General features: G+C 43.1%; 1 protein-coding gene across 2 annotated transcripts in view; it reads left to right on the top strand.

The window, feature by feature from the left end:
- Positions 1 to 23011, top strand: part of GRIA1 (glutamate ionotropic receptor AMPA type subunit 1) — a 267156-nt gene that overhangs the window by 169445 nt on the left and 74700 nt on the right. For both annotated transcript variants that reach the window (XM_080671958.1, XM_080671959.1), the window contains exons 7-11: positions 326 to 493; positions 5299 to 5403; positions 13923 to 14033; positions 14706 to 14912; positions 20882 to 21252. In XM_080671958.1, the coding sequence (XP_080528084.1) occupies positions 326 to 493; positions 5299 to 5403; positions 13923 to 14033; positions 14706 to 14912; positions 20882 to 21252 (962 nt within the window). The remainder of the gene's footprint in view (positions 1 to 325; positions 494 to 5298; positions 5404 to 13922; positions 14034 to 14705; positions 14913 to 20881; positions 21253 to 23011) is intronic.

Below are 23011 nucleotides of genomic sequence, written 5' to 3'. Positions count from 1 at the left end.
AAAAGCAACTGTATTTTCATGGACTCTATCAGATGATACAGATGTGTTGAATTTAATCTATTCATTCTTTTTTTCCTCCAATGAACTAACATTATAAAATTGCAAGACTGCACATGAAAATCTAGAATCCCAGCTTTCCTTCCAAAGGCACAGCCAGCAAGACACAGTTCAGGAGGGCAATATTGGCTAGCAATTCACAGAAGCCCCCTATATCTGGCCCACTCCAGGCATTCTCATCACCAGGAATCATCTACCCAGATACAGCTCCCCCCTGCCTCCCTATCAGTGCTCTCTGTCACCTAACTATCTCCATTCCTCCCACCAGTACACCTCTGCGCTCACCTACGATGGGGTGAAAGTGATGGCGGAGGCTTTCCAGAGCCTGAGGAGGCAAAGAATTGATATATCCCGCCGGGGAAATGCTGGGGACTGCCTGGCTAACCCAGCTGTGCCCTGGGGCCAGGGGATCGACATCCAGAGAGCCCTTCAGCAGGTGAGACTGGCAGTGGCTGCCCATCTTCTGGGAGTCTCATAGGGCATTTCGGCATGTCTCAGCTGGAATGTTGCTATTTAAAAGAAAAGGTGGAGCATGCCTATTTGGAACATCACTGCACTGTGTGTGTGGCTCTTGGCATTACATGGAAGCTCATGAAGAAATTAAAAACAATAGTATGGAATAGTCATTCCTGGTAGTGTAAAAGCTCTATTTCCTGCTTAGGGAATATGCCAGCGATTCCATATTTGGAAAGGGGACTTGAAATACACAGGGATGAGACTAAACCACTTCAGTGGTCTCCTGGAGACTCTCCCGTCTTGCCCCGGCTTTCAGGATTTCATGACCTTTGCTCTCTGTGCACATTTCATGAAGGAGCCCTGACAGTGTTTCTCAGTACTTGAGATTCAATTTCCTTGCTTCTCAGCATTGCAGTCATTAATTTTGTTTGCACTTAAGAACAGTTAAAGAGCAGGGATAGAAAATGGTCATGCCCACTCCAATCAATTGGCTATGCAAAGGATTTTGAGGCTGAATCTAGATTCAATAGGGAACAGTATAAATCTCCAATTAGTAATATGTCTTCTGTAGAAGTAAGATGAAACAATTATACACGTGGGCTCTATATTTAACATTCCTGACTTAGAAGATCCTCAGAATTTGCCCTCATCTGCACAACCCTTTTAACTCCCTTGCCTCTCCCATCTTAATGACGTCCCTGGAAGGATATTCTGACACCACCATGACAGTGATGCAGCCTAGGAAGCAACCTGGGTGGCAGGAAGGACTCTGAACCAGGAAGCAGGAGAGCTGGGTTCCAAGTTCAGCTGGGTCCCTGGCTCTCTGGGTGACCTTGATATATTCTCTGTGTGGCCTTGAGATCATTCAGATCCCCTACAGACTTCCCTTTATTTAGTCATGACAATGAGGAGGTGGGAGAGAGAAGACTCCTGTGTCACAACTGCCTGTAAGAATTCCAAGCATCTAATTAATTTTCCTGTGGTCTAACCCCCATTTTTCTGGTTGTAATGTATACTCATTCTTCTGCTTCTGCCTTCACTAGGATTTTTGAGGAGGCAGTTACCTTAGTCAAAAGAATAATGATTGCTTTTATTTGTCTTGGAGTCAAGACAGGTGCCTGCCTCTCCAGCAGCCAATCACTGCTCCCTGACAGCATGCCCATGCCTGGGCCATGCACTGGGGATGATAACAGAAGGCAAGACCTGCCTGTAAGAAATTCCCTTCCGTCTCTCCTGGGGGTGGGGAGGAACTAGTCACAAAAACAAAAAATGAAAATAAAACCCAACATTCTGACCCTAAGATCAACTGTTCACACTGATTCCTTTTCAAAATCCTGGTTAAGTATCCACAATCACTAGAATATATTGCTGAAAGAGGTCTTAGAGAGTAATGATGTAATGATGCCCATTTTCCCTCACTTTGTAGCTGAGGCAGCCAGCCCAGAGTGGGCAGTGACTCGGAGTCACATAGCAGCTTAGCAAAGGTTGGACCAGACCTCATCCAGGGCTCCCCTCCCCAATCCAGGCCTGTCTTGTGGCCCAAGGAGCCTTTGCTTGTACACACTGACCTCTGAGACCTTCCCACTTACAGACATGGCCACTGTCTCTTCACTTTGCTTTCCAGACCCATCTCTTGAAGTAGTCACACCACTAGGGAACAACTGTGTGCCCACAATGGGCTGGGTAAGTCCCAGTGACATTCAGTCCTTAGCACCAGGGTTAGGGGCTCAGGTCATTGCCCTGACCACTGGCCTTTGAGTCACATATTAGGCGGGGACCTGTGGTTCCACTTCTGTTAGAACTGGAATGTCTGTGACTTAGGCCTGGAGGCCCAGCACCAGCTACCTGGAGGGCTAGAATACTAGAGAGTGAAGTTCTAAAAATAATGGTTATATCAGTTATGATGTGTTAAAGGCTTATTAGGTACAAGACTCTGAACATACTTTACATGTTTGATCTCATTGAATCCTAAATAATTACTCTGAGGTAGCTACTCTTATTAATTGTGCTTTAAAAATGGAGAAGCTGAGCTTCAGAAATGCTAAGAAAGTCTTCCCAAAATTATACAGCTAGTTAATGGCAACACTGAAACTCCAATCCACATGGACTTGCTACCTCGCTCTGCACACATTCTGCTCTGCCCTGAAGCCCAGGGTAGATGCAATAGCTGTGGCCCAGCCAGCAACAAAGAGCACATGGTCTTGGGCAATATCCGTGCATCCCTACCCCTCATCCTGCTATAATTTCCCCAGCAGCAGAGTGGAGATCATCAGCCGCCTGTGTGCCCCCTGCCTGACATCCAGGGAGCCATTCTGAATATTAATGAGCTCACATCCTGGAAGCCCTCAGTGCTCCAGGAAGGAGGAGGCATTACAGTGAGCATATGTAGGCTCTGGCTGGCAGAGAAGACCCAGCTCCCCAAATCAGGCTTCACATCTGGGGCCTTACATAGGAGGAGGAAGAAAGAAGAGGAGGAGGAGGAGGAGGAGGAGGAGGAGAAGGAGGAGGAGGAGGAGGAGTGGGAGGAGGAGGAGGGGAGGAGGAGAAAGCTTTGGATTCTCTTTTTCCCAGAAAAAATGCACACATGTATATACATATATATTTGCATGACCAGGAGGTGGGGGAGATGGCATAGTCACTCCTGGAAGCCCATCCCAGAACCTTAACTGAAGAATATTTGTTCTTCCTCTGTTCACAATCTATTGGCCAATGATCAAGAATATCAACATGAAGGTATGCCCAGCATTTTATTAGATGAGATCTGGGATGAAATGGGTAATAGGAGTATAAGACAGTCCCTGCTTTTTGGACTCAAGACTAATTTCAAAGGGAAGACAAACTCCTGAGAAAGAATAGCTATAAATGTGTGGATGATGAGATAAATAACAGCTGGGCTCTTGGAGCTATGGATGGTCAGAGCAGACCAAGGATTGATCATAAAATCTCATTTAATCCTTAAAATAACCTTAAAATACACTGAACTCTAATTGATCCCATTTAACAAATGGGGAAACAGTCATAGAGACATCATGCAATCTGCCATTGATAACTGGTATGAGATTTGAGACTGGGCCAAAAAGTAGGTGCCCATTGGGATCATTAATGACACTGCTCTCTGTTGGAGAAAACCAGTCTACAATCCAGTCATCAGCACATCTATCCTCATCTGTTTTTTTCAAATGAGTCACTTAAGCTGGTACTTAGCAACCCTTGAACCTGAACGAATGGGAAAGCTTAAAATGGGCAGGAGATGGCCAAGGTGAGAAGAAGGCAAAGTTGCTGACAGAATGGAATTGTTTCCTCTTTCTTATTCTTTGTAGCAGGTCTGTGCTTTGTTTTCTATCTGAAAAGCAAAGCCAGAATAGACTTTCCAGAGTGAGATTTCTCCAGATTTCACCTGAGTGTGAAAAGCTTGCTGTGTAATTTGCTCAGCACTGGAGGCCTGTCATGGCCTCCCCACTGTGAATTCACACCACAACGTGATGAGAGGGTCAGCCTCAGCTTCAGAGCAGACACACACATTAATTCTCTCTCTCTCTCTCTCTCTCTCTCTCTCTCTCTCTCTCTCTCTCTCTCTTACACACACACACACACACACCCCAACTATTCTTATACCTTCTGATGCCAGAGGAGTTGGTCACTGTCAGAAAAAGATAAAACACTGCAAGGCTTCCTTTTAAGCTCTTTGAAGAAGGGGCGAATAAACAGTGCTGGGGTACAGGGCCAACTTCGTATTGGTAACAGCTAGAGACTCACCTCTCTGGCCTTAGGCCAGACTGATCTGAGGAAACACAGCTGGTCACCATTAGAGAATGTAGTTTCTGGTACCTGAGCCAATGATATGCAGTTAGACTCATCCTCAGTCTGAGGGTGTACTTGGGTGAGATTTATTGGTTACCTCCAGAGCAGCAGGCTTGGCCCAAAACGCCTTTGGATGCCCCTGTTGACCACTGGACCTTCAATCTGAGCCTGAAGAGGCCATGAACATTTAATCTGACTCCTTTGTGGAGAAGAAATCCCATGCAGCATTCTTTGGGGTTCCAATACAAATTTTGTTTTAACCAACTGAGACCTGCTGAAAGCCTTGCTTGCTCTCTTCTTAACATAAAGGGTTTTCTCAGGTGCTTTTAACTTTTCATAACACTTTCATTTGCTGTGTCATGTAAGGTACTTGGGGCAGGAATTTTAGAAACTGGAGGCTTAGAGTGGTGAATTGCCCAAGGTCACTCAGCTGTTCAGAGGAAAGCTGGGGGAAACTTCAGGTCACCCAATCCCAGGTCTTTAGATGTCCAAGTATTTTATTCCCTAGACTCACAAAGAATTCAGAAACTATATCCAAGCATAGCCCAAGGCACCATAAGGCTGGCTTCTAGTCTAGGTCTTCTCCTGACTTCCAGGGATAGCATACCACCCCCTTTCCTTAGCTGGCCTACTTCAGTTTCTTCATCGGAAGGGGTGGTACTCTTGGTGGGTGTGTTTGATTGGAGATGGCTCAGAGATGTCTTATTAGGGATGAACTTTGATCCATTACTATTGTTAGCCTAAAGCAATAGAAAATAAAAATGTTTTCAGAATGAATCTCAGTTTAGTAGGAAAGAGAACTGTGCTCTAGTAGTGATACCTGCTATAGGCAAGGGAGTAGAGAGTTCTTTAGTATTGATGCTACTCCAGGACCTCATCCTGTGTAACATTCTGGGGTTCTGAATTTTAACTTCAGCAGAAAAAGCCAAAGAGATGAAGTACACCTTGTGAGTTCATTGGTTGCCACTTGACTTTGTTTTCCAGGTGCGGTTTGAAGGCCTGACAGGAAACGTGCAGTTCAATGAGAAAGGACGCCGTACCAACTATACCCTCCATGTGATTGAAATGAAGCATGATGGCATCCGGAAGGTAAAAATCCCTTTGCCTCAGAGGCTCGGGCAAGAGTTGAGGGCTTTGTGAGCCCACCTTTTGGAGAGACTCAGGAAATGAGAATTCTAGACTCAGCTATGCCACTGGAACTCTGGGCAGGTCAGTTCCTCTCTCAGAGAATAGATTCTCTCATCTGCAAAATGGAGATACAAATCTAGGCCTTGTCTCGGGGTTCTGGTGAAGATCCAAGAGATGGTCAAGTACCTTGAAAATATAAAGTAATATATATATGTACAAAATGCTACTGCTATTCCTGAGGGAGTGTGAAGATCTTGACAATGGTGCTACTGATGTAGTTAATCATCCTGTCCTAATCCACATTTACTCCATGTTCTATATAGAAGTAGGAATGAAAAAATATATGTGTGTGTATATATGCAAAATATAACACATGTGGATATTCCGATCTTTATAATAACATTTAAATCCTTGAAAAAAGCATTCAGAATTGTGTCTGCGCTCCACAAATGTCTCTGACCTTGACCCTTGACACTTACTTCCTTCTTCTACTTGTCATTCTGATCAACTTTCACTTCCTTGAATACACCTTGTTCTTTCTCACTTTCATACATGTCCCTGTGCCCAGGCCAGGATTTAAATCTCTGCTTTATTCTTTACCAGGCATGTGACCTTAAACAAGTTATTTAGCCTCCCTGGACCTCAGTGACATCATCTCCAAAAGGGAGATAATGCCCCTTCCCTCACAGGGTTACTGTCGGAGTTAAATGAAACAATGCCTGCTATCTCCAGTGTCTGTGGTGAGGGATTCTTAAAAGTAGCACCTTTAGTGTAATGGACATTCAGCCCATGTTGTTTGTTTATTTGTCTGTCTGTCTGTTTCAACTCCATTTTTTAAGCCACAAGGATTTTTCTTTTTTTTGGTCTTGAATTTGCATGAGTCAAGCTGTGTAGGCCCATAAAATGGATAAATCATCAAACAGAAAAAAACAGAGTAACCTTAAAATCCACAAGCAAATGGCTGTGCTTTATTTTTCTGACCCTGAGCCTGTTTTTCAACTTACTTTCCAATAACTAAATCCTTCCTTAGAATGTGAGCTTAAGCATCCTTTGTTTACAGGGGATCTGAATTTCAGAAAATCAATTTTTCCACATCTGTGGCTTTAGGCCTTTTCCTCAATCAGCCTCCTAGCAAAGTAATTTCTCAGATTCTAGGGTGACCTAGTTGTGCTGGCTTTGGTGAACATGACACGGCCATACCTGATGGAGGTAATAAAGAGGAGCTACTGCTTGATTCGGGGCCATGGGAACACTCCTGATATTCAGGTGTATCCTGCCCACTGATGTGCCAACATACCTTCTAGGTTCTGGGTCCAATTTGACATCCCACTGACATGTGTGTGCTCTAAGCTCCATCCATCTGAAGCTTAGGAGCTTTAAATGCTAGATCTGGCACTGGCTCTACTCAAGCTAACCCTCAGGAAATCCCATTCAGAGATTCAATTTCACTGTGGGGTACTAATGTGTAGGGATCTCTATCCAAACAAAATACCTTATAAGTTTCAGGCAAGATGACAAATTCTGATAAATGACTGCCAAGGGAGAAGTATAGAGAAAATTCTCCAAGGCCTTTCATCAAGGGTCCAGCATTGTTGATTTCACTATCCTTGCCTATCACCCTTGGTCCTGGAGATATTTTTGGACCTGATCACAGGCATCTACTTCTCATTTCAACTTGATTTGAGTACTTCTGCCCTGCCCCAAGTTTATTATTCCTAGTTCTGATCCTGTGTATAACTGAAAATGAAAGAAGGCTAAAGTGACATGAAGCCCTGCTGATGTCAAGAGTAACTTAATGTTCCAAAGAATTTGTAACCCTTCATTCCATATATCCTTTGGACGTTTTGCTTTAAAGCCTCACTACCCAACATTAGATATACCACATCCTGTTATCACTCTAAGACAGAGCTTCAATACCATTACTTTTCTCCATTACCACTGCTGACCCCAGAGCCTACACCATCTCCACACCTGCCTGGACCCATTCAGAGCCTCCTTCCCAGCCACCAGTCATGCTATCTACTAGTATGTTCCTACCCCTCTATAAGAGGATCCTATTTTTTTCCACCACAAGAGCTGGGATAATAATTTTCAAATATATATCAGGTCATATTGCTCCCCTGCTTCTAACTTTTCAGTAGCTTCCTATTGCAGGTAAAATATAACACCTTACCATGGCCTCAGAACCCTAGATGCTTCTTCCCTGTAAACATCAGCTCTTGATCCTTTTTCTCTAGCTCAGTGCTCCACAGCTATACTGGCATCTTTCTGTTTCTGTACCTGGCATTCCTTATCACTGCATTTCCATGTGCTGTGTCTCTCCTGGTCCTTCAAATCTCTGCTCAAGTGAAGTCACGTTGCAGAGCCCATCCCTGACCGAGCTATCTAAAGAAGCCCCCACCCACCGAGTATAGTAATTATTCCATTTTATTTTTTCAGAGTACTTATTTCTTCTGATGTATTTTTGTTGGTTTATTGATCTAGATCAGGGTTGGCAAACTTCAGCCTGTAGGCCAAATCCAGCCTACTGCCTGTTTTTGTACAGTCCATGAGCTAACGGTTTTACATTTTTAAATGGTTGAACTAAATCAAAAGAGCACTACTTCATGACATGAAAATTATATAAAATTAAAATATTAATGTCCATAAAGTATTTTTGGATCACAGCCACACTCGTTTATGTATATTTTGTCTCTGGCTGCTTCTGCATCACACCAGCAGAGATGAGGAGGTACAGCAGAGATGGGATGACCCATCAAGCCTACAGTATTTACTATCTGGCTCTTTACAGATAAAATGTGTAGACCCCTGGTCTAGATATGTATTCTCTCTCATCCCCACTTTTCCACCTCCTCAATACTAAAACATTCAAAAGAAAGGGCTACATGTCTAAAAGCAGAACTAAAATGTCTAAAAGCAGGGACCATAGGTGTGTTATTTACTACTAGAGGCCCAGTGCACGAATTCGTGCATGGGTGGGGTCTGGTCAGCCCAGCCCTAATCAAGGTGGATCGGGGCGGGCCTGTCGGGAGGAGGAAACGGTGGGAGGTTGGCCAGCTGTCCCAGCCCTGATTGGGGCCAATCTGGGCCGGGCCAGCTGGGGGGAGGGGCTGGAGGCTGGCCGGCCGGCCCCACCCCCTATTGGGGTAGGGGGGTAATCGGGGGGGGGGCTGGCTGGAGAGAAGGGTGGCAGGGGGGTTGGCCAGCCGCCCCCCACCCCCATTGGGCCAGTTTGCTGTCTGCAGTGGGCGTCATAGTGACTGGTTGTTCTGGTCATTACGGCATTACGGCTGCTGGCTTTTTATATATATAGATATACACAGTAAGCACATGCAAAACAAGTGGTTGTTTATTAGATGAGTGGGCAGTTTATTGAATATTGCTGGGAAACCAGGGAGCATAATTCTCTGGCCCATATTTTCATAGATCTGCCAGAAAATGAGGAAACACAAAAATGCTGGGAAATTCAATGAAAGAACACCTCAAGCAGAACTCAAGTTCACACTTAAACATTAAGTTTAAATTCTTTAAGTGTGTAGTTAAAATAACCCTAGGTGTAGTAGATATACTCTGAAATCTCAGGAGTTGAATGCAGTAAAAGCTTAATTCTTGTTCACCTGGTGACCAGTTTTTGGGTTAAAATGTTAAGCATCCAGCTATTTAGTCTTTCGGATGGAAAGTATAGTGTCAGTCACCAGTGACTGATTGGGTGCTTAACGTGTTAAGACTCAGGCTTAGGGAGGCTCCACTGTCTGCTTGGGTTTTTCTGGCTATGAACATCCAGCCAGCAGACAGGAAAGAGAGAAAGTGGAAACTGTGCTGCAGCTTTGGTGGAGGCAGGCTAGGAGAGCTGTGCATCACTTCTGCTGCATTCCATTGGCTAGAACCCAATCACCTGGCCCACCTCAATGCAAGGCAGGCTGGGAAATGAAATTGCTGGCTATGTAGCCACTTTCACCAATATTTCTATGCCATGATAGGAGAACAAGAATCTTGATGGTCACTTAGTTGTCTTTGCCACAATAGGCCACTTACTTTTTTAAAATGTATTATAATGGACTTATTTGGGGGCTTCAGGGGCTGTAGCTTCAAAGGCAGCCTGAAGATACAAATGTGGAAATTTGATTTAATGACTGCAAGGTAGATCAATTGAATTTAACTGTTCTATGATTATCTCCTTTTTCAGACTTCATTCACTTAAAAAAAAATCTGATCTATCATCTAGATTCATGTCCTACATACAAAGAATCTTTAGAGGTAGATGGAAAACAGAAGATCAAAAATTATAACTGGCCCCAAGAGAAGACCTCTCACTGTCAGTATTATTTAAATCCTCTCCTGAACAGTGGGCCCCAATCTTTACCAAACTACTGACTCTGATTTACATTCAGGGAAAATCAAAGTTCCTACATATCCTCAGTAGAGAATCATCAAAGTGCTATATAATAATCCAACCCATTTCTCTAAGAAAGGGAAATTTGCTCTCTCATCTCCGAAGTGCAATGTCTCTTCAAAAATCGTTGCCAGCTTTTTTTTTTTTTTTTTTAATCAAACTGTGGAACCAGATTTCTCACCCTGCTAGATAACATGAAGTACAAGCTGGGTCTTGGTAGCACCCTGCTCTTCTGACTGGTGATATTGTTTTATTTCACTACAAGAAGGTTATGAATAAAATAAGCTTGCTCATAACATTTAACTATTCCTCTAGCTTTTGATATCAAAGGATCTATATATAGGCCAAGCTATACAATAATTTTTATAGATTCCAATTTAACACTAGTGCTGTGATACCAGCTTTAAAGGATCACTGTCCTTTTTTTAATTAAAACTATTTTTAGTTTTTTTTTTCCATTATAGTTTACATTCAATATTATTTTTATTAATTTCAGGTGTACAGCATAGTGGCTAGACATCATATACATTACAAAGTGTTCCCCCAATATTTCCAGTACTCACCTGGCACCATACATAGTTATCACAAAATTATTGACTATATTTCCTATGCTGTACTTTATATCCCTGTGACTATTTCATAACTACCAATCAGTACTTTTTAATCCCTTCACCTTTTTTATTCAGTCACCTCACCCTCTCCCCTCTGGCAATCATCACTCTGTTCTCTATATCTGTGAGTCTGTTTCTATTTTGTTGTTCATTTATCTTGTTCTTTAGATTCCACATATAAGTGAAATCATATGGTGTTTATTTTTCTCTAAGTGACTTATTTCCCTTAGCATAATACCCTCTAGGTAAGGACTACTATCCTTAAAAATTAGTCTCTTTCCAAGCCATGTAAATCTGATCTGTGCAGATTTAACTTGTTTTGTTTTCTCCTATCTTTTATCCAAATCACTTGATATTTTAGAGCAGTGTTTTGTGGTTTGGGGCTCACTTATCCTTGGACATTTTGCATGTAAAGAGGATTATATTGTCAAATATGTTTGAAAAATGCTCCACAATATATACCCCTTGTGGTGATTGATAATGTTCAATAGCAAATTGAAACTGAAATGCCTTGCAATATAGAAGCCTGTTAGCCTTCAATCAGGCATTACCCTCCTGAATAGAATATTACTTTTTAGTCTCCTGACAACAATATGAATGACACACTATGCTCATTGTTGTACGTGCACTGAGTCCTCACAGCAGCCCCACGAGACAGGTATTATTGTTGTATCCATTCTACAAAGCAGGAAAGGAGGCCAATTGAGGTCAAGCAACTGGTCCAATGTCATATAGGTAGTAATTAGGGAAATCTGCCTTTTAAACCAGATTTATCTGATCCCAAAGATCAATCTCTTAACCATCAAGCTCCCTCTTTTTAAAATAACACCAATTAATACACTGTAGATTTTAGAGAAATTAGTTGCTGAGCTTCCTCCTCATCCCTGGCCTGCCACCCTCCTCCCATGAAAGTGGTGAGAGGCTCCACAGATGCCCTAGGGTTCCATCGACAACCAGCCAAGCAAAGGAAGGGAGGCAAAACTGCACTGTGGTCTTGAGCAAGTCCCCTGGTCTCTGAGCCTCTGTTTTCCTCTCTGTTAAAGGAAGAGGTTGAAAGAAATGATTGTTCAGGCTTCTCTTCCAGCTCAATATTCTGGAAATATAAGTTTCTGATTCTTGTGTCCCTAGAGAGAAATGTCTCCTTCCATGCTGACTAAAAGTGCCTTACACAGGTAACATCGCCCTCATCCTACACTGAGGATCAGTCTTGACCTAGTGCTCTGAGAGATGTGCTCCTCCTTCAGGCCTCTGAAGTGTCTCAGCACCTGTCTGGTCAACAGTCTCCATGTTGGATACACTCATTCATTCAATAAACATTTCCTGTGCTGCTTCTCTGGAAAAGAATATGCATGCTAAGAAGGGGCTTCTAGAATGACTAGACCTCCAGCCTTGTCCACAAGGAGCCCGCATCATCATGGAGAAATGGGGACCGACCTGCAAAGAGCTAGACTACAGGGCCAGTGGAAACCTACACCAGGCATTCAGGTGTTGGCTGGAAGCTTATTAGTGCTGGGTAGGGCCTGGCCCTCCTCTTAGCCTTCCTGGCCCAGATTCTAGCTCCACGACTCTCCTGTGGTCTTGGAAAAGTTACTTCACTTCTCCACATCTCAGTTTTTTCACATTTAAAATGAGAATGACAATTACCCTTCAAAGGTTTTTGTGAGGATGAAAGGAGTTAAAACATTAAAAGCACTTAGAAGAGTGCCTGAAAATAATAAGCATTTGATAAAAGTTAACAAATGATTTCCAGGCCAGGACCAAGTCCTCTCTTAGCAAGAACAGCATAGTGGTGAAAAGCTGCCTCTGGGAACAGATTGCCACGGTTCCAGACCAAGCTCAGTCACTTCCCAGCTTCTGATGTAGCAATGTAATCAATGTTGGCAATTACTATTATTGTTAATGACAGTGATGTTGCAGGAAGAATTGATCATTTACAACTAAGGGGACTGGCAATGACATCAGGGTGAAAGTGACATTTGATTTGACCATTGGCACATGCCTATGAGATGTGGAGAACTGAAGCATAGCCAGCAGAATGACCACACAACACAACACAACTGTCTAAAGACATATGTAGACAGACAGAAACAGAGATGGTGTGTGTGTGTGTGTGTGTGTGTGTGTGTATTAACCATGCCATTTCGGCCTTCTCAAGCCTTCCATGATTCCCTGTTGCCTTCAGAATAAATCTACACTGTTTAGCTATTCATTCCTCATTACCTTAAAGCCTACCTCCTCCTGCTGCCTTTTTCCCAGCATAGATTCCCACACTAGGTTTCTGCTTCTCTGAGCTCCTTAGGCCCTGGCTCTCTGAACCACTCACTTGTTACTTCTGGAGCCACGAGTATGTGTGTGTCAAGTTTTCCAAAGTAGACTGAAGGAATGGTCAGAATAAGGAGCATTTCACAGACTTCTTTGTATTGCTCTCAGCCCCACCATACAATCTCAGAGCCTTGCACACAGTAGGAACCTGATAAATATTTTGTCAAACACCTTGGGAAATGATTCAGTATAAATAACTTACTGATTTAAAAAAATAATGTTAGCTGATATTTTTAGGCATTGCTATATGCTCAGTATTATAATAGTTTATCATTGGAAATAAGATAAAGGATAAAATAGCCATCACCTACGAGGTTGAATCTATATGGAAAAATACAATCAACCTAAAAAGAAAGTAAAAGGAATGCAATGCTTAATCATATGATTCCAACTACAATTCAGAATGGGCTCAGGTAGAGAAGGGTTAATAGGCATAGGAACAGAGGTGTTTGGCCTTGTGAATAACTACAGGGAATTAACAGGGAACTAAGCCCTGGCTTGCTCTGTACAAAACAGGTTAGCTGTGCAAACACTTAAACCCTCACCCCTCGAAGAGGGCAGTTTCCAGGCTTAGTCCATCATGGTGAGGGTGTTCACGGATGTGAGGCTGGAAGAACCTGAACAGCATCTAAAATCTTACTTTTATCTACCAACTAGAGGCCCGATACATGAAATTCATGCAAGAGGAGGCCTTCACAGCCCTGGCTGCCTCATGGTCCTGTGACCCTGCGGCCCCACCCCCCACCCACTGGTCATTCCAGAAGGTCTTTCCAGAAGGTCGTTTTCTGATGGTCTTAGTCGACCCTGCTAGCGGTTCTTAACCTGTGGGTCTCAACTCACAGGTTGAGAACCACTGCTGTAGAGCCTAAGACCATCAGAAAACACAGATATTTACATAATGATTCATAACAGTAGCAAAATTACAGTTATGAAGTATCAACAAAAATAATTTTATGGTTGGGGGTCACCACAACATAAGGAACTGTATTAAAGGGTCGCAGCATTAGAAAGGTTGAGAACTACTGCTTTAGAGTCTGGTGTGTCCAGTATTGCATGGTGTGACATTGAGCTCCTTGCTTTCCTGTCTGGTATCAGAGTATGCCAGTTCTAAGGATCCTGGCTCAATTTATGTCACCACCTGCTCTCATTAACAGATTGGTTACTGGAATGAAGATGACAAGTTTGTCCCTGCAGCCACTGATGCTCAAGCCGGGGGAGATAATTCAAGTGTCCAGAATAGGACGTACATCGTCACTACAATCCTAGTGAGTACTCACTCCTTTATCAAGGCTGTCCTATCAGGAATGCAAGCTACACCTGTACAAAGGATTTCCCAAGAGTGCAAGCTGGTCATTCTTGCCAAAACTGTGCCATAGGTAGAAAGAGGGAGTGAAAAAAAATTTTCCTGGAAGTCAGAGGTACATTTTTCACTCTGGCTCTGCCATGATTTCACTTTGTGCCCTTGGATAAGTCACTTAGCCTCCTTTGAGCCATAGTTTCCCCATAAATAAAACATACTCAGACCCCTCCTCCCCCAGTAAAAGCCATTTTCAAAGAAAGTCTTCCAAGGTCCAGCTGCTATAGGGGACATAAGTGAAGCTGCAATGATTTTCAATGATTGATCTTGAGCCTAGTTAGAGTCCACATCCCAATCACAGTGCCCCAAGAGGTACCTCCAAAAAAATGTAAGAACTTTTGGGACATAATTTGAAAAGCTGTGCACCACATCTCAAAGGTGAAACATTCTTATTTTAACCATTTGTTTCCTTAACCCAGGAAGTTTTGTGATGGGGGAACAGAAATGCAAGGAGTACATTTAGGGGCGAGAGAGACTTACCCAAAGTTAACCAATGTTGGTGACATCCTCCCCTGCCACTCGGAATAACCACCAGTGATTTGCATAACCCACATTCTCCATCTCCACATTTTTCCACCAGGAAGATCCTTATGTGATGCTCAAGAAGAATGCCAACCAGTTCGAGGGCAATGACCGCTATGAGGGCTACTGTGTGGAACTGGCAGCAGAGATTGCCAAGCATGTGGGCTACTCCTACCGTCTTGAGATTGTCAGTGATGGAAAATACGGAGCCCGTGACCCTGACACAAAGGCTTGGAATGGCATGGTGGGAGAGCTGGTCTATGGAGTAAGTTCCCCACAGGGTGGGAAATTTCAGAGCAGAGGCAAAAGGTTTGAAAGGAAATAATTTGGTGGGTGGCTGACCATACCACAGATGACTATTAGACTCCATAATTTTGCATTTTGCATTGTTGCTGATTAAAAGATGAGGAGTCCAAAATCTAGTGTCATAAGACATTCTTTGTTCAGGTTTCTGGTCCAAGTTCCCCAGCCAAACTCAGCTCAATCTTGTGACCAGGATGTTTTGTCACTTTATTTATGGCTCCTTCAATATAAAGTCATGTATGACTCAAAGTCACTTATGGTTTCCTCAAGATAACTTTCTTCCCTGTTGTTAGATGAACCCAGATCCAACTTTCTCATCATTTTCCCCAATATTCCCTTGTCCTACACCTTCCATTTCAGCCAAAGCACCTCAGAGTCACTGTGTTCTCTAGAGTGCTCTTTCCGATTCCACACCTCTAAAACCCTATCCCTCCTCCAAAGCCTATATCAAATATCACTTTTTCCAAGGTTTCCTTTCTTTCTCCCCATAACAGATACAAACTCTCCTTCTTAACTATTCTTGCCTTCTAAGGAATTCAATTTCTGCTTCTGTTATAGCTTACACTGACTTGTATAACAGTTATATGTGGGGGTAGGTCTACTTCATCTTTATATCTTTCACTAGAGGCCCAATGCATGAAATTCATGCACTCGGGGGTGGGGGGGTCTCCTCAGCCAGCCTGCACCCTCTCGCAGTCTGGGAGCTCTCGGGGGATGTCCAACTGCTGGCTTAAGAGGGCCTAAGCCAGCAGTCGGGCATCCTTAGTGCTGTGGCGGAGGTGGGAGAGGCTCCCACCACCACCACTGTGCTCACCAGCCGTGAGCCGGGCTCAGGGCTTCTGGCTGGGCGGTGCTCCCCCTGTGGGAGCACACTGACCACCAGGGGCAGCTCCTGCATTGAGCATCTTCCCCCTGGTGGTCAGTGTGCGTCATAGTGACTGGTTGTTCTGCAGTTTGGTCAATTTGCATATTAGCCTTTTATTATATAGAATTATACTTAAAATAATGCCATGAACAATTTCCACAATCCACAAATTTACGCAGTTTGAGAAGCTACTGAATGTGAATTGTTTTTAAATATTTAGGGAATCATTGATAAGTAAAAGATCTGATCCTTGTCCCCCAAGGATGTTAACATTTTATAGGGTAGAAAAGACAATGAGAGAATAGTAAAAGTTGGTACAGTATCAAAGTTCAGTCAAGAGACTCTCAAGAAGGATACAGAACTTGAAAAGAGGCTATATTCAAACAGAGAGAAAAGCAGCCCAGGAATTTCTAAAGTATAAACAATAAAATGGTGATGGAAATAAGTAAGGTATGAGAGAAGAGTGAGAAAACACTGGTGATTTTCATAGAGGGCTTGGGTGAGGAGTAGTCGGGGATGGAGTGAGTAAGAAATGACAGGAGGAAGAGTGTGGATTGATTCAGTGGGCAATGGGAGATCATGAAGGTACTTGAGTAGAACAATAAACATCGATGTAAGAAGAATCCAGCTGCCACACACAGAAATGGAAGAATGCAGACTGGGCCTCTGAGCTGAAGCATTTGCTGAGTCTCAGGTTGATATTGAGTTCTGCTCAGGATAAAGCTTTTAAAATCATTTAGGAGCTTTAAAATCTCGTTGTCTCATATAAGGCAATAGGAGTCATGATGGCCATGAGAGCCATACAAAGGGAAGTCTAAGAACAAAGAAATAGACTAACGAAAATCTTCCCCAGGAAGGTGGCTTTTGAGATGACCTGGAGAGATAGTTAATGAATTGATGGGTACTTCAACCCTTTCTCCTCCCTCTCCACGGCCTCTCAATTTGGGAAGCTCCATTGATGAAAGATAGAGACCTGGATGGTTAATGCTGAATCTAGATGCTGGTTTCCATGGGAACCTCCACCAGCCTTGTAAGGTCATCCCCATGGCAACTACTGTGAACTTTTCACCTTCACCAACATTCATCTTCATCTTCACCCCATCTTCCCTTAATAAAAGGCCTGTGATAGGGCAGAACAATGGTGTGATCATCCTGAGGGCAAGCCCCCACTGTAGCCAAGCAATTAGTGATGAGTCACTGGCTCATCAGTACAGAGCAGAATTACCTCTGGGTGCCTCAGCCACCAGCCTTCCCCTCTACCTGGCCTGCCCTCTGCCCAGTACAAACAGTATTCTAAAGACTCTGTGATGGGTCCAATTGCATTCTCTCCCTTTTCATTGGGCTTTTCTGTTCTGTTCCCTGAAAAATAATAGAAGAATTTGGGGCAGTATCTCTCAGCCACAAGAACCAGTGAGGTCAGAAAAAGATAAATTGCAAACCTCCAAATGTATTTTTTTTAATACCTAAGTTAATCAGGGTCTCATCTTCCTTTTGCTCTCTCTGGTTCTTATCAATTAATGTAGCAATAACATTTCATCTGGAAGCTAAATAATGCATTCACATTATTTCATGTACTTGTCATAACAACCCTAGAAGGTGGATATGATTATTTTCCACGTTTCATAGATAAGGACACGGAGGACCAGGGAGGTTGGGTAATTTGGTAAAGGACATATAACAAGTAAAAGCCAAGTTGGAACATGCAGCAAGCCTGGCCTTTGTACCCCATGCTGAGATATACTACCTCAATAGAAATCACACCACCCAAGCTCTGGACTGTACGGTGGTAAGAACAGTCAGAGCCTCTGCATTCTCAGGTGCCAGAGTGGCAAATGAAGCTTCCTCTTCCTAACATGGGCATGGCTCTTTGCCGGATTCACAGATGACTTTCTTGCCTGTCCTTTGAGAGAAGCAGAAAGGGAGTGAACTCTGCAGATAGACACCTGGACTTGAGTTCCACCTTTGCCACCTTACTGACTACATGACTCCTGTAAGCCACTGAACTCCTCTGAAACACATGGAGAGTGAACCCTTCATCCCAGGGCTGGGGTGGGGAGTATTCACTTCCACAGTGCCTGGCTCACAGTACTTCTCCATCCCTGACCATTTTTCTTCCCTTTTTGCTTTTATTTACTGCATCAAAACTGTCTACTGATTCCCCAGGATTGTTTTGACACCACATATTTTGTTTTGGGATATTCTAGGTCAGTTGTTCTCAAAGAGCGAGGGCTTGACCAGCAGCATCAGCATGCAAATTCTCAGGTCTCCCCCCAGACCCACTGAATCCAGAAACTCTGCCTCCTGTATTTTTAAAAGCCCTCCAGGTGGTTCCACTGTGGAGTCAGGCATGCTCAAGTTTCAGAGCCACTGTCCTAAAATGTCAGATTAAGTAAATAATTCTAAGCACCTGCAAAAAGCTCACATTTCCTAGTACTCTCATATATTAGAGTTCATTGGACCCTCAAAAAAAAATAAAACCATCAAATAGGTAAAACAAAAATTATGTTGTGTCTCTCTTTTTTTAATGAGGAAATTGATATCCTGAAAGACAACTGTCTCACTTAAGGCTATGTGTCAGTGAGTTGCAGAGCAGAGCCGCCAGGTCGACATCCTGGTCCAGTCCGCCCTTGACCAGTCCTGTGGAGCTCCAGTAACTTCCCATCCTCTCAGTCAATAGTAAAGAAGCTAAAACACTGCTGCTTTACACAAACCACCTCCCCTCTCTGCACCTGAGTTTCTTATCTATAAAATGAGGTCAGTGAATTTAGCATCTCCTGCTATGTGTGTGTCCTACACACACAGGTCCCTATTGATGCCCACGGATCCACAGGTAATTAATTTTAGAAATACTCTACTTCTTCCTCCTGGAAATTCTAAGTGCCTAGTGGTTTTTTAAATGTTTTGGGGAGACCTGCCCAAAAGTAATGTGTTTAAATTTGTGTTTCCCCAACATTTATTTTCATTTTATACTTATTTGCATCTTCCCAGAAATAATGTCCCATGAAACAAATATTGGAAATGATCAGTGAACTAAGATGATGTGGTTCTGTGATTATTCCAGTCCACAGTCCATTCTATTAACTCACACCAGGGAGCATCCAACAAATCCATTCAATTCCTGTTACCACTTTCAAAGCTGGTCGTCTTCCACCTCCTTTTTGGGTAACTTGTGCTCAGTCCCTCATTTCCATTACTTTTCTCTCCCATTCCTTTTCCATTAATCACAGGTTATAGAGAAAAGAATAGATATCTTCTCCCTTGTATAGGCTTAGGTGTGTTTGTAAAAATTATAAAGATGTATACAGTGGGTGTTTAGAATAAGAAACCAGAATTACTATAAAATTCATGCCTGATTCCACTTGCTTTACGAGAAGTTTCTTTCTATAAGTGAGAACCTAAGTCATTCTGAAGCCAGGCTTTTTATTCCACTTTAAACATCTTCTCAATAGTCCAAGCCAATGAGAGTACCCAGAGGAAATCTCTACACCACACCAGCCAGCGGCTGAGAGGGGCCCCCGTCTCCCGGCATCTGTCACCGACCTGACATCTGGATTGCTGCACAGCATCAATAGAGAAAGCCCTACATCTCAAACAGACTTTCAAAAGTGAATGCTGTGCATCTGTCCACAGAACCTTTTGGGTTTCCAAGGTCTCTTCATCTCAGGCCAACAGAGCAGTGGATTTTATTGCCCAGATGCCAAGGCTGCTGCCATTCGGGAGAGGTAGGAAAGGCAGAAGAGCAAGGCTGGTGGGTCCATATGCAAGATGCCTCAGGACAAGGACTGCTTGAAACCCTCTATGTTTATCTACATGCTGGATTTACATTTTAAAAAGTGAATTATTTGTGTATTTCTTAGCAGTCTTCCTGGAAAAAAAAAAATAGTAGTGGTGAGACTTTTCCTTCTCTTTGCCAGGCCTTTACTCACATAATTCCCTCCTCCTCAAATGTGTTCTGCGCCAGAATCCTACTCTGTCAAAATTCTACTCCTCCTTCAGTGCCAAATTTTTATGTCACATCTTCAGTGCCAAATTTATATGTCACCGCCTTGGCAATAAAGCCCCTGGTCTCCCCAGCCAGAATTAACCCCTCCCTGGTCTCCTGCAGCATTTTGTATTTCTTGGATAGCACATACCCAGTCTACTTTGTAGACTGAAAGTTGTATGTGTCTGTGTGTGTGAGTCTCTCCCACTAGTTTATAATTCCTTGAATGTAGGGACCATAGCCTGCTTACAGCTTACAGCCTAGGGCTTTCAAATTAATGTTTATTGAATTAAACTTGTCTTCACCACCTTGTTAGCCAGGACTATCTTATTGCAGGTCAAAGAAACCCAACTCAAACTGGACTAGGCAAACAGAAAGACTGGTTCATGTTCTCGGGGACAAACAGGAGAATATATTGGCACATGATACCAGGGAGCCCAGCATGACCCCTGAATGTAGGGTAACCCAAGTTATTTCATCATGAATCAGCTTCTGCATCTCTCACTCTGCCTCTCAGAGCTAATGCTCACTAAACCGAAGTGGGTCCTATGCCATCCTTAAATGAGTCATTATGGCCAGGGGATATAGTCAAACCCATGTTGTGTGTTTCACGATGTAACTGTGTGATCAGCCACATGTGAACCAGAAAGACTGCAAGTGGGACAGGAGTGGTTCTTCTAGCACAGGAAGGAGGCTCGGCTGCCAGACAGGTAAAACAACAGGTATCACAACATCCCCTTCTAGTAGGGTTAGGAAGATGTCCTAACAATTAGAACTGTCAAACAATAGGATAACCTCTCCCATAAGACATTGAGCTGATCATCCATCTGTCAAAAATATTTTATAGAGAATGGGAGGGGTTGGACTTCTAAGGTTCTTTCTAACTCACATCCTTTAAGACCCAAAAGAATATTCACAGTGAAGAAAGAATCAAGAGAACAGAGTGCTGCTGAGCTCAACTGCATTTTTTCTTTTTCTTTCTTTCTTCCTTCTGTTTTTTTGGTGTGTGTGTGTGTGTGTGTGTGTGTGTGTGTGTGTGTGTGTGTGTGTGTGTGTTGTTTTTGTTTTGTTTTTCTCTTTGCAGAGAGCAGATGTGGCCGTGGCCCCTTTAACTATCACCTTGGTCCGGGAAGAAGTGATAGACTTCTCCAAGCCATTTATGAGTTTGGGGATCTCCATCATGATAAAAAAGCCACAGAAGTCCAAGCCAGGGGTTTTCTCCTTCCTTGATCCTTTGGCTTATGAAATTTGGATGTGCATTGTGTTTGCCTACATTGGAGTGAGTGTCGTCCTTTTCCTGGTCAGCCGCTTCAGCCCCTACGAATGGCACAGTGAAGAGTTTGAGGAAGGGCGGGACCAGACAACCAGTGACCAATCCAATGAGTTTGGAATATTCAACAGCTTGTGGTTCTCCCTGGGAGCCTTCATGCAGCAAGGATGTGACATCTCCCCCAGGTCAGTCAGCTCTTTTCAGCCTCTTTGCTCAGTGTTATATTTTTCTTGGTAAAAGCAAAATGCTGAAAAATCAAGGGTTAGGAATTATTTGCAGACTTCTTTGTACTCAGTGTTTCAACTATGCCTTACCATCAACCATCCGTTGCATGCTGTGGCTTATTTGGATGCATCCTGCCAGTTCTGTCTTCTATTTGGCTGATGCGCTCTGTCAAGGTTAATAGGCATAATCACAAGTGTGATATTCTGTAGCTGAAAGGTACAGAGAAAGGATGGGGAGAGGCAATATGGTACAACTAACATATATTGAGCACCTACCATTTGCCAACCAAGATTTTGAGTTCTCTATTTGCATTTATCTCATTGAATCCTCACAGAAGCCTAAGGTGGGGCTCTCATGATTTCTCCTTTTGTGATTGAGGGACCACAGAAATACTGAATCTCTTGCCAGGGTTAAGCAGCTAGAAGTTAGGTGAGTTGAGATTCAGACCACCATCCTGTACTTCTTCTGAATGGTGAAGGATCAGTGGACAATGTATGAGTGGGCACTAGCATGCTCTTTGTGACCCTAAGCAAGTCACCTGACCCTTGGTTCCTTCATCTTTAAGAGAAAAGCTCTTTTTCTTGGTTCTGAGAAAGAGCTTGGAAATAATTTAGTTCTGATGGAAATGTAAAATGGTTTCTGGTGGTTCAAAAATGAGGGTGCTCAGGGCTGCCTCTTAATTTGTATCAAGAGTATTAGGGTGAGCATATCAGTGAGGTTCCAGCCCAACACAAGGAATCAGAGTAGCTCCATTTTTGTCTATTTTATATATTGGACTTGTGAATAATATTTCTTTTGTAAAAGGATTCTGTAGCTAAGACAAAGGAAGAAGGAAGAGGAGAGAAATTTGAATCCACCAACATAGATCAATTCCCACATTTATTCACCTCCTGTCTTTGTGTGTAATCTTCTTTCCAGTACATTCTAAAGTATATGTGCCACAAATCTCCTCCAACTTACTGATAAATAAGCACTAACTATATTTCCTTTTACAGTGGCATAATGTCCATGAACTCTTTCTCCAGAAGGCAGCCCCTTATAGATTACCAAGTTCCTACAGTATGCAGGGAGGCATGGCTAAGAATTTGGTGACCGGGGTAAATTTGCACACACTCTTTTTCTGGGGGCATAAATGTATATATATCAAGGCCTCATGAGCATGCACTGGAGACATCTGTACTACAGATACAATTATTTTGCATTTGAGCGTTGATGAGGACCAATATTCCTAAGTGGCAATGGAATAAAATCTTTCTAAGGAGCTTCCCGCAGGACTCACTTTGCCTGCTGTATAATTTAGATGTCTCATTATTCACCATTATAATTTTGTTTTTCTTTAAATAAGAAGACAGCCGGGGATAGGGGAGGGTGTGTGGGAGAGGAGGTGTGAGACTAGATACTTGGCCAATACTGGCAAACACATGGTGAAGAGTAGATAGAACCAAGCAGGGGAAAGGCTTACTTAAAAATAAACCAGGCCAGTGGATAAACAGTGAGAAGAAATGGTTTTTATGTATTTGGTATAATGTAGAGCCATCAAAACATGTCTGTGTCTCAAAAGACCCATGGGCTTGTTTTTTCTCCATTATTTCCTCCCTCGGTAGGCATTTTACCTCTTAATGGCACCTTTGTGGGCTGGCCTCAGACTCCTCACCATTCCTCCAGAGGTCTCAGTTGGTGGCCAATAGCTGAGTCCTCTGCCAGGCATGTTTATCATGT

Source organism: Plecotus auritus, assembly GCF_963455305.1.
Source record: "Plecotus auritus genome assembly, chromosome: 6".
NCBI classification, from domain to species: Eukaryota; Metazoa; Chordata; class Mammalia; order Chiroptera; family Vespertilionidae; genus Plecotus; species Plecotus auritus.
The sequence above is the reverse complement of the archived record's forward strand: the minus strand, read 5'-3'. Positions and strand labels throughout refer to the sequence as shown.